General features: G+C 33.6%; 1 protein-coding gene across 4 annotated transcripts in view; it reads left to right on the top strand.

The window, feature by feature from the left end:
- The window catches only part of ZDHHC17 (zinc finger DHHC-type containing 17), a 91,214-nt gene that overhangs the window by 59,240 nt on the left and 18,598 nt on the right, over positions 1-13,376 (top strand). For all 4 annotated transcript variants that reach the window (XM_029954305.1, XM_029954304.1, XM_029954303.1 and 1 more), the window contains 2 exons: positions 8,843-8,985; positions 10,311-10,411. In XM_029954305.1, the coding sequence (XP_029810165.1) occupies positions 8,843-8,985; positions 10,311-10,411 (244 nt within the window). The remainder of the gene's footprint in view (positions 1-8,842; positions 8,986-10,310; positions 10,412-13,376) is intronic.

Here is a 13,376-nt window from a genome sequence, read left to right as displayed (position 1 = left end):
TTTTTTACATTAGTATTTTTAAATATACTACATTTTTAAAAAAGATTACTCAATGAAAATATATGATTGTTGAGGGCTTTGTGAATTGAAGTGTTTATAATTATGTAGCCTGTTCTCTTTTCAGAAATATTTCAGTCATAAACATGACTTGATTTGCTGATCTGTAAATCTGTTCTGTATTTAAACAAGAAACAAGATAAATACAATAGTATTTTTTATAAAAATAAGTAAGTCATCCCAAAGGGGGGAAAATATTTTTAGACAGAGCTATTAGATTAGAAAGATGTGGAGAAAATCTTGATTTTAGAAAACTTTTAAAAGTTCCTGAAGTTGTGAAATTTTTTAAAATGTTTATTCATTCTTGAGAGAGAGAGAGAGAGAGAGAGAGAGAGAGAGACAGAGCATGTCTCATTTTTTAAATGTTTATTCATTTTTTAAATGTTTATTCATTTTTGAGAGAGAGGGAGACAAAGAATCCAAAGCAGCTCCAGTTTCTGAGCTGTCAGCATGGAGCCTGACACGGGGCTCTAACCCACAGACTATGAGATCACGACCTGAGCTGAAGTTGGCCTTTTAACCAACTGAGCCACCCAGGTACCCCAAAAGTTTTTGGATTTTTAAAGTTAGAAGATATTAAGCAGATTTGTGGTTTAATAAATGCTTAACAAGTTAGAAGAAAATCTCTAAATTATTATTTCTCAACACTTTAACAGAAGGGATGGTAATTTTACATGTAGTCTTCTTTAATATTGTTTATTGACTATATGAAAATAAATCTGGAAAGGTGGAGTAGATGTCCTTTTCCCTGTACCTCCCTGCTAAGTATAAGTAAAAAACCTGGACATTATGTACAAAACAAATGTAGGAAGATTATAGGAGATGGAGAGAAGTAGAGTGGCTAGGGAGCTCAGGACCTGGAGAATGATATGATGGTGAGTTTTCTGTTTTCTTTTCTTTTCTTTTTTTTCTCTCATATATCCCAAAAGTGGAGCTGACAAAATCAACAACTTAGAATCACAAATGGATACAGACAAAAAAGTCTCCAACAAAATCCTACTCTTTGACCAAAGAACCACAAAAGAGACAGCTTAGTAAGATAGAGATTAAAAAATTTTTCTTTACATTTCTTGTTTATTTTTGAGAGCAAGAGAGAAAGAGCATGAGCGGGGTAGGGGTGGGGGGGCGGTGGGGGGGAGACAGAATCTGAAGCAGGCTTTAGGCTCTGAGCTGTTAGCAGAGAGCATGGTATGGGGCTCAGACTCACCACAAGATCATGACCTGAGTCAAAGTCGGATACCGAACTGACTGAGCCACCCAGGCGTCCCAGGATTTTTAGAAAATAAATTTCTACCACAGCTAAATACTACAAAAAAACTGTGGCTCCATCAAAGGCCTAGACTTCTACCCTTACCAGGCTGTAATTAGGTACCCCATCTTATCTCCTGGGATGGTGTTGGAGAAGGCTAACTAAAGATTTGGCACTTTCATCCCCATTCACTGTTAATGAGGTCCCATCCCCTGTTCTATCAGGGAAGATCACAGACAAAACAATAATGAGGCACTTCTTAGCCTCCCTGCCAGGGATGTATCAGGTATCAGTAGAGGTATAGTGAGAGTTGGAAGTTCTACCTTTGCCCAGGAGTAAGTAATTAGGAGACCCCTTCTTGGGTGTCCGAGGAGTCTAAGTTGAGATCTGAACTTCATGCCACCTGGCAGTAATGAGAAGGCGCATCACTCCCTCCTTCTGCTGTGCTGCATCAGAGGAATCCATCTAAAAGGCTTAATAAGATCCAGTGTCTGATAATACGCAAAATGTCCATGTTTTAAAGGAAAATCACTCTTCATATGAAGAACCAGGAAGATCTGAAACTAATGAAAAGAGAATCAAATAGATACCAACAACATGATGACAGAGATGTTAGAATTATCTGATGCAATATTTTAAAACACCCATTATAAAAAGTCTTCAGTGAATAATTATGAACATACTTGAAACATGTGAAAAATAGTCTCAACAAAGAAGTAGAAATATAGAAATAGAATATATCGAAGAGCCAAGTGGGAATTTTAAAACTGAAAATTACAATAACCAGATTTACAAAACTCAGTGAATGGGCTCAACAGCAAAATAGAGGGGACAGCGGAAAGAATCTGTGACTTTGAAGGTAGGACAGTAAAAATTACACATTCTGAACAACAAAAGGGAATAATTAGAAAAAAAAATGAACAGCCTAACAAACCTGTGGTTATAACAGTATCTGATGTTGATATGTTTGGAGTCCCAGAAAAAGAGGAGAAGGAGGGTAGAACTAAACAAGTACTCAAAAGATACGATGGTCCATAAACCCCCTAAATTTGACAAAAAGACAGACCTGCAGAGTAAGAACATACCCTAAACAGAATAAACTCAAAGAAATCGTGCCTGAACACATCATAGTCAAAATTCTGGAAATAAAAGACAAAAAATAAAATTCTTGAAATTGCCTTATTAGCAGGGGTGAAACAAATCAAATGACTCTAGATTTCTCATCAGAAACCATAGAACCCAGAAGAAACTGGCACATTTCTCATGTGCTGAATGGAAGGAACTGTCAACCCAGAATCCAGTATCCAGTAAAAATATTTTTGAGGAATGAAGGAGAAATCATTATGTTCCTCAGATAAAGGAAAACTAAGAGAATTTGTTGCCAGCAGACCTACCCTAAGAAGAATGTCTAGGAGAAGTTCTTTAAACAAAGAAAATGATAAAAAGAAAATATCTTGCAACATAAGATCATGATAAACAAAATTATGGGTAAATACTATAGACTTCTCATCTTATACCTTCTAAATTATAGGCAAAAATTGGAGCAAAAATTATACTGCTTGATGTGTCTCTAAATGTAGATAAAGAACATATGTGGGGCAATTTATAATATAAAGCAGGGGGAGTAGGGAGACGTAAAGGCAGGTCAAGTTTCCACACTCCACGTGAACTGGTAATGACGACACCAGCATACTGTGGTAAGTTATGTTTATATAGTACTTAGAGTAACCACTAAGAAAGCTATACAAAGAGAAAACACTATAGATGAATCAAAATAGAATTCTAAAAAGCTTTCCAGTAACCCCTAAGAAGGCAGGAAAAAGAAAACAGAAACAGAGAAGTAGTAGAAAACAAAAAATAAAATTATAGACTTAATCTCTAGCATATCAATAATCTCATTAAATTAAAATATTCTAATGAAACAAGTAAAAGACATATATTGGCTCTCTGTATTATAAAGCATGACCCAACTATGTACTGTCTATAAGAAACTTAATATTTAAGAATAGTGGCAAGTATAGGCAGAATGGAAATGATATATGTGACCTTGATATCAAAATCAAACAAAAACAGTACAAAATATATATACACACACATCAATATCCTTGATGAATATACAGTTGACCCTTGAACAACATGGGTTTGAACTATGTAGGTCCACTTGATTTTTTTTGATACGTACTGTGATGTATTTTCTCTTCCCTAATGATTCTCTTAGTAATATTTCCTTTTCCCCAGTTTTACTGTAAGAAATCAGTATGTATGTAATACATATAACATACAAAATATGTTTAGTCAACTGTTTATGTTATTGGTAAGGCTTCCAGTTGTAATAAAAGGCTACTGGTAGTTAACTTTTGGGGGAGTCAGATGTTATGTGCAGATTTTTTAGTGAATGGGGTTCAGTACCCGTAACCCCTCCATTTCAAGGTTTAACACTTGAAAAATCTTTAATAAAATATTGACAAATAGAAATCATCATTACGTAAGAGGACTTAGGGACCATGACCAAATTGGATTTATTATAGGAATGCAAGGCTCATTTATTTATTAAAAAATTTTTTTTAATGTTAACTTACTTTTGAGAGAGAGGGAGAGTTGTGAGCAGGGGAGTGGCAGACAGAGAGGGAGACACAGAATTCGAAGCAGGCTCCAGGCTCTGAGCTATCACTACAGAGCCCAATATGGGGCTTGAACTCATGGACTGCGAGATCATGTCTTAAGCTGTAGTTGGACACTTAACTGACTGAGCCCCTCAGGCACCCCTGCAAGGCTTATTTAATATTCATAATGATTCAGTGTAATCTACTATATAAACAAATTGAAGTAGAATCTCATAATTATATCCATATAGAAAAGGCATTTGGTAAGAATCAGTATCTGTTTATAGTTAACACTCTCAGAGAACTAAGAATAGAGAATTTGCTGAACTTTATAAAGGACATTTCTAAAATCTTCAGCTAACATCATGCTTAATTGTGAAATTTGAATGATTTCCCAATAAGATGAAGAACAAGGCAAGGATATCCCTCATACTGTTCTTACTCAACTTAGTGCTGGAAATTCTAGCTAGTGAAATAAAGCAAGAAAAGGAAATTAAAAGGCATATAGTTCAGAAAGAAAAAAAGAAAATTGTTTCTATTTGTGGTTGACATGATTATATAGAAAACCCCAAGGGATCTACAAAGTAAACCCCTAGAACTAATAAATGAATTTAGCAAGTCACAAAATAGAATATAATCTATTTTATTTCTATATACTTGTAATAAACATGCAGACACTAAAATTAATACAGTATTACTTAGAATTGCTCAAAAATATTGGATACTTAGGTATAAATCTAATCACACATGTAAAGTGCTTGTATACTGAAAGTTTTTTTAAATGCCAGTGAAATCAAAGGTGATCTAAATAAATGGAGAGGCATACTGTGTTCACGAAATGGGGTTTGCCTGAGTAGCTGAGTTGGTTAAGTATCTAACTGTTGACCTCAGCTCAGGTCATGAGCTCAGGGATCATGAGTTCAAGCTCTACGTTGGGCTCTGTGCTGGATGGGAAGCTACTTTAAAAAAAAAAAAAAAAAGGAAAAGAAATGGAAGACTCAACATAGTTAAGTGTGCCCCAATTATATACACATTTTATGTAATTAAATAAAAGATTCCAGCAAGAATTTTTTTGTCTGGATAGCCAAGATTATTCTATACAGAAAGGCAATAGATGTGTGATAGCTAAGACAATTTTGAAAAAAAAAAAAAAAGAATTCTGTGCAATTTTAAGACCAGCTATATAGCTGTAGTAATCAAAAGTGTGTGGTATGCTTGCAGGAACGAATTCCTAGATCAGTGGAATAGAATACCCCAGAAATAGAACCATAGAGATATATGCCCACTGACTTGACAAGAGCAATTAAGTGGAGAAAACAAAGCCTTTCAACAAATGATGGTAGAGCATTTGGACATGTATAAACAACAAAATAAAATAAATCTCTATTCAAACCTCACACTGTATAAAAATGTTAACTCAAGGGGCACCTGGGTGGCTCATTTGGTTAAGTGTCCAACGTCTGTTTGAGTCATGAATTCGCGGTTCTGAGTTCGAGCCCTGTGTTGGGCTCTGTGTTGACAGTTCAGAGCCTGGAGCCTGCTTCAGATTCTATTTCTCCCTCTCTGCTCTTCCTTTGCTCATCTTCTGCCTGTCTCTCTCGAAATAAATAAACATTAAAAAAATAATAAAAGAAAAACTTAAAATGGTTCACAGACTTAAGGGTAAAATGCAAAACTATAAAACTCTTAGAAAAAAAAATCACCAGAATGTAGGGCTATGCAAAGAGTTAGACTTGACATGAGAAGTGTGATCCATGAAAGTAAAAATTGATCAGGTAGACTTAATTAAAATGAAAAATTTTTGTCCTATGAAAGACTGTTAATTAGGATGAAAAGACAAACTACAGACTGGAAGAAAATATTTGCTAGCCATATATCCAACCAAGGACTACTCTGCAGAATATATAAAGAATTTTCACAACTCAGCAGTGAAAAAAATCAAACAATCCAATTATAAAATGGGATAAAGATAAAAAGTATTTCACCAAAGAAGATAATAAAGATATAAAAGTGGCAGATAAACACATGAAAAGGTGTTCAGTGTCATTAGTCATTAGAGAAATGCAAATTAAAATCACCATGACTCTTATATACCTGTCAGAATAACTAAAGAAACTAAATGCTGGTGAGGGGAGGGTACAGAGACATCACTCCAGAAGACTCACACATTGCTGCTGGGAGTGTAAAACAATACCGTACTCCGGAGAACAGTTTGAGAGTCTCTTTTTAAAACACTTCACGTGCATTTACCATACAACCCTGAAGCTGCACTGTTAGGCATTTATCCCAGAGAAATGAAAACTTTAACTTCACATAAAATCCTGCATGTGAATGTTTATCGCAGGCCTGTTCATAATAGCCCCAAATTGGAAACAACCCCAGAATCCTTCAGTGAGTGAACGGTCAAGCTGTGATACATTCATACCATGGAATGTTCTTTAATAATAACAAGAAATGAACTAAGGATACATGGCAATAAGTGGATCAGTCTCTAGACAATTATGTTGAGTGAAAAAGCCAATCTCATAAGGTTACATACTATATAATTCCATTTATATGAAATTCTTGAAATGACAAAATTATAGAAATGTAGACTAGATTAGTGGTTACCAGAGGTTACTATGCAGATACAGGGAGGGCAGGAGGGAAGTTGTTCTAAAAGGACAGTGTGATCAGCTCTTGTAGTGATGGAAATATTCTGCATCTTAACCGTATCAATGTCAACATCATGACTATGATATTGTACAAAATATTGTACTATATTTTGCAAGATGATAACCTTTGGGGAAACCTGGGTAAAGGGTACTTGGGATCTGTCTGTATTATTTTATTATAACTGCATGTGAACCTACTGTTATTTCTAAATTAAATTTAATTTAAAAATTGCTTACTGAATTATAGAATCTAGATGGTGGATACACAGGTATTCACTATAAAATTCTTTCCAACTTACTATATATTTGAAAGTTTCCATAATAAAATTTAAGAGAAAATAGATTTTTCATACCTACAAAAGCATCACATCACCGTTACATCTTTTTTAAAAAGTATATATCTTTATGATATCATAAATAACATGTTAAATAACATTTTCAAAAAGAAAGAACAACTCTGGAAACTCCACACATGGATATTTATTTATGCAAGTGAAATGAACTTCTATTCATGCAGAAATTTATATGCACATGTTTATAATGGCTTTAATCACAGTCCTCAAATTGGGAAACAACCTTAGTCCCTTAGCTGGAGTTGGACAAATAAACTGTAGTACATCTATAATGGAATACTACTCAAAGGAACAAACTGCTGATGCAAAACAGCATGGGGGAATGTCAGATGAACTGTTGAAGTGAAAGTAGCCAGACTGCAAAGACTGCATCAGCACTGATTTCATTCTATACAACACTCCTGCACAGGAAAAACTGTACGGGTAGAAATCAGATTCGTGTTTGTTAGGGGCCTTGATAGACCTGTTCTGTGCCTTGATTATTATGCTGACATAACTTTATGTTCATTTAACCTCAGAGAACTCTACCCAAAAGAGGGTGAGTTTTACTGTATGTAAATTATATCTTTATTTTTAATAATGAAAAAAATGTAGATATTGCTGAGGGAGAACAAGTATCTTAAATAAAAATAAGGCAAGTTATAGATAATTTTATAATACATCTCCCTTCTCTCCCACCAGTACCCATCCATAACCATATACCCTGTCCTCCTAGTTATAAGTATTCCCTAGTGTCTTTTTTTTTTTGAGAGGGAGAGTGAGTGTATGAATGCGGAAAGGGGTAGAGGGGGAGAGAGAATTTAAGCAGGCTCCACATGCAGTGTGGAGTGTGACACAAGGGCTCAATCCCACGACCCTGGGATCATGACTCGAGCCGGTATCAAGAGTCAGACACTCAACCGACTAACCCAGGCGCCCCTTCTCTAATATCTTGATATAAAACTCATACCTGCTAGAGACGAAAACACAAATCAGAAGGGTTACTTTACTACAGCATAAAATTAAAATTCTGAAGTAAAGTTTAATTATTATTCAAGGTAAAATTACACACCTTTAGAAAATGAATTACAGTGGCTAAATTGTAAAAGACGTGGCCATTTATTTTTATGAAAAAGTATTTATTTCATTAGAAGCCAACAGTATAAAAAGAATGTTAAAAAATGTAAGATCTTAGCCTTCAAAAAGGTAAATAGTGAGGAAAGTAATGTTTACATTTGACCTTTATTAAATCACAGCTGGAATATCTTCTATTATTTTGTCACTTAAGGTAACTCCAGAGACTTGATAGCTGCCTATCAACTGTGATATGTGTTACAAGGAAATAAAGGTTTTATATTTAGAAGTAGGGACTTTGCAGCAATTAGACTAGTACAAAAATGAAATGGAACTACCTCCAGAGTATTAAGTACTCTGATATGTGTTCAGGGGCACATAATCTTCATTCTGTGAACTCTGGGACTCTGTAAACTGTTTGGTTTCATTTTAAGGTTTTTCATTTTAAGGTCATTCAGAGTATCTTCTTCAGGCTAAGCATCCTCAGGTCTCTTTATCTGATGTAGCTCTTAGAATATCACGTTATTCTGGTTGGTCTTCTCTCCAGTTATCAATGGCCCTGTTAATGGGCTGGTATCCTTATCCATGTGTTGGCAAGCAGCCAATACTTCTGTCTTCTATTATCTGACTATCTAGACCCACTCCTATAACTTATATTCTCATTTTGCACAGTTTTAACTACGTTTAAATTGTCTGTTTAATGCCTCTCTAAAGAAGACTGAGACTAGCATCTTGAATAGTACCTACTCATAGTAAGCATATTTGAATGAATGAATTTCACTCTGATGCATGTTTCCACAAAGATAACAGTGATTTACATTCAGATTGCTTGAAACATGCAAACTCTCTAATTGTTTTTTCTTTTCTGTGCAGGAATTTCGGCAGAAAGTAATGCTAGGAACTCCTTTCCTAGTTATTTGGCTGGTTGGGTTTATAGCAGACCTAAATATCGATTCTTGGCTCATTAAAGGGCTAATGTATGGTGGCGTTTGGGCTACAGTACAGTTTCTTTCAAAGTAAGTATGTTGTTTTGAACTATATTTTTATCTGTACATGAAAAGATATATAATTTGGACCCTGCTATGTAAATTTATATTTTGTATGTTTAGAACACTACCTTTATGTAATACGTTTCATCTTAATGATGAAGAATTTTGGCATATTTATATCTGAAATCTTTTAAATTTTTTATGTTGAAATGTTGAAATTTTAAAGGTACATTCAGTGACAAAGTCTAACATATAATTTTAAAGTCTAAGATACAGTTTAAAAACATTTCAGTAGAAGTAAAGTGAGTGTTGACCTCTTACTAAGATACATATTGCTTATTTCTAGGTAATTATAGCTTTAGCTTATGTTTTCCTAGGAATTATATTTTCCTTGGTCATAAACAATGTCAGAAAGATGTTTGATTTTAGTACTAAGGTAGAGTCTGAGCATGTGAAGTACACTCAGCCTTTTTATTTTCTTCTTCCTCTTTTTACTTTCAAACATTGTGATCTTTCCCTTTCTTTTCTCCTTAGATCTCATTTTCTAAAGTTGCCTATTCAGCAACCCTAGGCAGTTGTCTGTGATCTAGAACTTCCTACCTAATTTCTATGCTTTTAGAACTTTTTTTTACCTGAATTAAAAAAAAAAAGAGTTCTGAAAATAATTCACATAGAGTATGTTAATTCTCAGGAAGAGGTTTAATGCTAGGTAATTAATCTCATTTTAGTGTTTCTAGGAACTCCAAGGGGTCCTATACATAGGATAACTGCCTACATAGCCTACATGGATGGTTGATCCTGCTTATGTTTAACAAAATTCATTAATACTTTTCCCACATTCTAAATTCTGTAAATAATGACCTTCAATTCCATTAAATTGGCCAGTGTATTTTATTTTAAAAGCTGTACTAAAAGCTTAACAGGAGTCTGTACGTAAGGAGAAATAATGACACATAGAGAAAAACTTGAGGGTTGCTTTGTACTCATCAAAATTATAATACCTCTTTGGTGAATAATATGCTGAATGATAGAGTTACTAAATATACTAAAGTGAATTATAGATTTAAGAGAATAGAAGTAGACTGAAATTCTGAAGCTGAAAAATACATAGAATATAATGCTATTTCTTGGTAAATTAGGAGCTCCAGAATCTTGCTAACTCATTCAGCTGTGAACTCATTTATTATTGATTACCATGGAAAACCATCTTGGTATTTTAAGCATCCTGGATGTCTGGATTTTGGTTAAAGCAGAATTTACTATGAGGAATGTGTATATTTTTCATTTAAATAAATAATTCATTTTTACAAGGAAATATGGAGCTCAAATTTTATAAAACTTGTGTTTTGCAGATCCTTTTTTGATCATTCAATGCATAGTGCATTGCCCCTTGGAATATATTTGGCAACCAAATTTTGGATGTATGTAACATGGTTCTTCTGGTTTTGGAATGATATCCTTTGGTTATGAAGGTCGTATCTAAAGCAAGTTTTGTTTGTTATTTAAACGAGTGTTTTATAATAATTTAACATTTTGGACTGAACTACCCATGATTTGTTGCAGTAGAACAGTATTTCTAGAAAAATAATGTGTGAACCAATGTAAATATTGCTTTTAAATGTTTCATATTTAATAGATTCCTTTTGAAAGTTGCTTTTAATAACCGTATCAGAAATAATAGTAGCTACTATTTGTTGAGTGTTTAAAGGGCATTTTCTTAAATACTTTGTACTCATTTATTACACATCCTATATGTTAATATTGTTATCTCCGTTTTACAGATGAGAAAATTTAGGTTTAAATAGGTTAGCTGTTATCCTTGCCCAAGCCACATAGCTAGTCTCCGGTAAGGCTGGGATAGAAACACACACTTGTCTGCTGCCATGACACCTATTCAAACTTTTTTTACTGAACTGTAATTTTCATGTTTTAATACTGAACTATTTAAGTATTTTCTTAATACCACAACTTTTTGTTTTTTGTGAAGAATTAACAGTTAATTTCCTTTTGCTTTATGAAAAGCATGCAGTGCTGTATCTTCAAATATTTGCCAGTTATTTCAGTGTAGTATACTTTAAAAAAAAAGTAATGTAGCTGGAAATTATAAATATGTGTGTGTGTGTGCATGTATCAGAGAAATAAGCCAGTGTCACCTCTTGATATTTTTACATAGAAAAAGCTCAATCAGGAAGACAGTCCGTTTTATTAAAATAAAGGCACATGTTTCCCAAATGTCTACAAAATTCATTTTTTAAAACATTACTATAAAAAATAATAAGGTAGATTTTAAGTGGAATGCAGTTTTTGGTGACATAACTTCTGACTGATTTTAATTAATATCAAGTTTCCCTTCACAGTTGTACATGTGATAACATTGTATTCTTTTTGTTGTCTTTGTTTTAAACAAAAACAAATACTGAAAACCAAAAATGCTTATTTTGAGACTGAGGCACAGTCTTACGTTTTTACAGCATTGTATGATTACTTTCAGAAAGTGGAGTGCTTTTTAAATATTTCCTTAGCGTAAGTGTTTTTTGAAATGTTGCCATGTGACAGTTTTTACTAGCTCATTCTGCATTATACTAATCTTTGACATAAAAATTATTCAAGGATTTATTAAGTATTAGAATTATCTTATTGGAACATTTAATATAAGTAAAATAGATCTCCTTATTTTCATTACCTCATTTTTTAACTTTATAAAAAGCACTGACCTCTGAAATGACTTTAGTATTCCAGACATGTTTTCTAACTTTGTTTCCTAAATTAGACAGTAAATTTTACATCCCGAAAAAAGTCAGATTCACATTTCAGAATAATTTTTAGACCCTTGCTGTTCTTTTAATCTGTTGTACATATAAGGGGAGAAAAGCTGGAAAATTAGTAAATAACAAATAATGAAAACTTCATGCCAGAGAGTTTCATGTAGTCTGATTTGAATTTTTCCTTCCTTATTTGGAGATAGAATAAATAGCTATGCAGTTTCTAAGCTAGGGTGTTGAGAATGTAAGATTTTCAGAGGAAAGTCAGCACAATCAACCCTATTTAACTTTCCCTATTTGAATAATTGTGCCTTTAAAATAAATTGGCATATTGTTCATTTTTTAGATGTACTAAACAAATTGTGTGTATTAATTTTTCAATTAAAAACTATAGTATGAAAATACCAATTTTCATACTTGTCTACATAGGAGGGATGATCAGAGTACTGTCTCACAGAAGTCTCAAGAATGAATGTAATAAATCATAGGACACACCTGACATGTAAAAAATGTAAATAAGTATGTGTTACTATCTTGTGCATGACCTTTTGGATCATCCTGTCTACATGGGCATTTATGGTTTCTTTTATTCAGATGTTTGTGTGTGTGTGTATGTGTTTGTGTTTATATGCTACTCATGGAATGTGGAATGAAATCACAACTTTAAATTCTGATTACTTTATACTTCTCTATGTTATATATCTCTAGACCTTATATGATGTTAGAGCTATATTTGTTTTTGTTTTTAAGTATTAAACCTCTGAGGTCAGAGATAGGATCTCATGAAACTTTTAGGAAGGGAACAGAAAGCACCCAGAATAATTTATAATGGAAGTACAGAGGGTATTAGACAGGAAAGTCATGAGGTTCATGAAATAAAATAATGATTTAGATACAGAGTTAAAATAGCAGCTGTTTTCAGGGACTGCCTCTCTTGTTGACCTCAACCTCATTGCTGCTGCTTGTACCACTTTTCTCATGCAACTCATTACTGCACATGTAATTAAAGCTGATTAGACTAGTTGTGAAAAAAAGAGTTACAGTCAATTTTCATTATTTGTAGTAATTATTTTCTATAAAGTTGCTGCAAACACTGAATTAGCAAATACTATCTATACCTGTTGCTCCTCGAGAAAAAGAAAATGCAAGCCTCTGGACACATTTTTGTCCTTCAGTCAGTACATAACCTTGGATTTATGTGTGTTTCTGTTTCAGAACCAAATTTAAGATTTATTGTTGATTGATTAACATTGGACTCACAGCCAGCCACAGTATATCCCATGTCTGAACAAAGCTGAGCTCTGATATTTTCTCTGTAAGGCACATACAGCCCTCCTGTGTTTATAAAATGCGATAACACTTCAGCAATACACTAAGAGACCATTTTAAACAGTAAAATCACCAACAAAAAACACAAAAAGGCAAAAGTGTGGCACAGAATAGACCATGAAGAGGACAGTATTTGCAGCATGAGAGCTGGAACAAGAAGGCAGAGTATTGCTTTGTTCAGCTCAGTTGGCATTGTGTGCATAGGGAGATACTTAGTTTTTGCTACTTTGCGTATGCCCATAATGACTAAAAAAGTACCATGAATATTGATTTTATTAGGAAGAAAGCATGAGGATCAACTGTATAAACTTTAGTTTCTCATAATGT

Source organism: Suricata suricatta, chromosome 10 (assembly GCF_006229205.1).
Source record: "Suricata suricatta isolate VVHF042 chromosome 10, meerkat_22Aug2017_6uvM2_HiC, whole genome shotgun sequence".
NCBI lineage: Eukaryota > Metazoa > Chordata > Mammalia > Carnivora > Herpestidae > Suricata > Suricata suricatta.
This window is presented reverse-complemented; position numbering and strand designations above follow the sequence as displayed.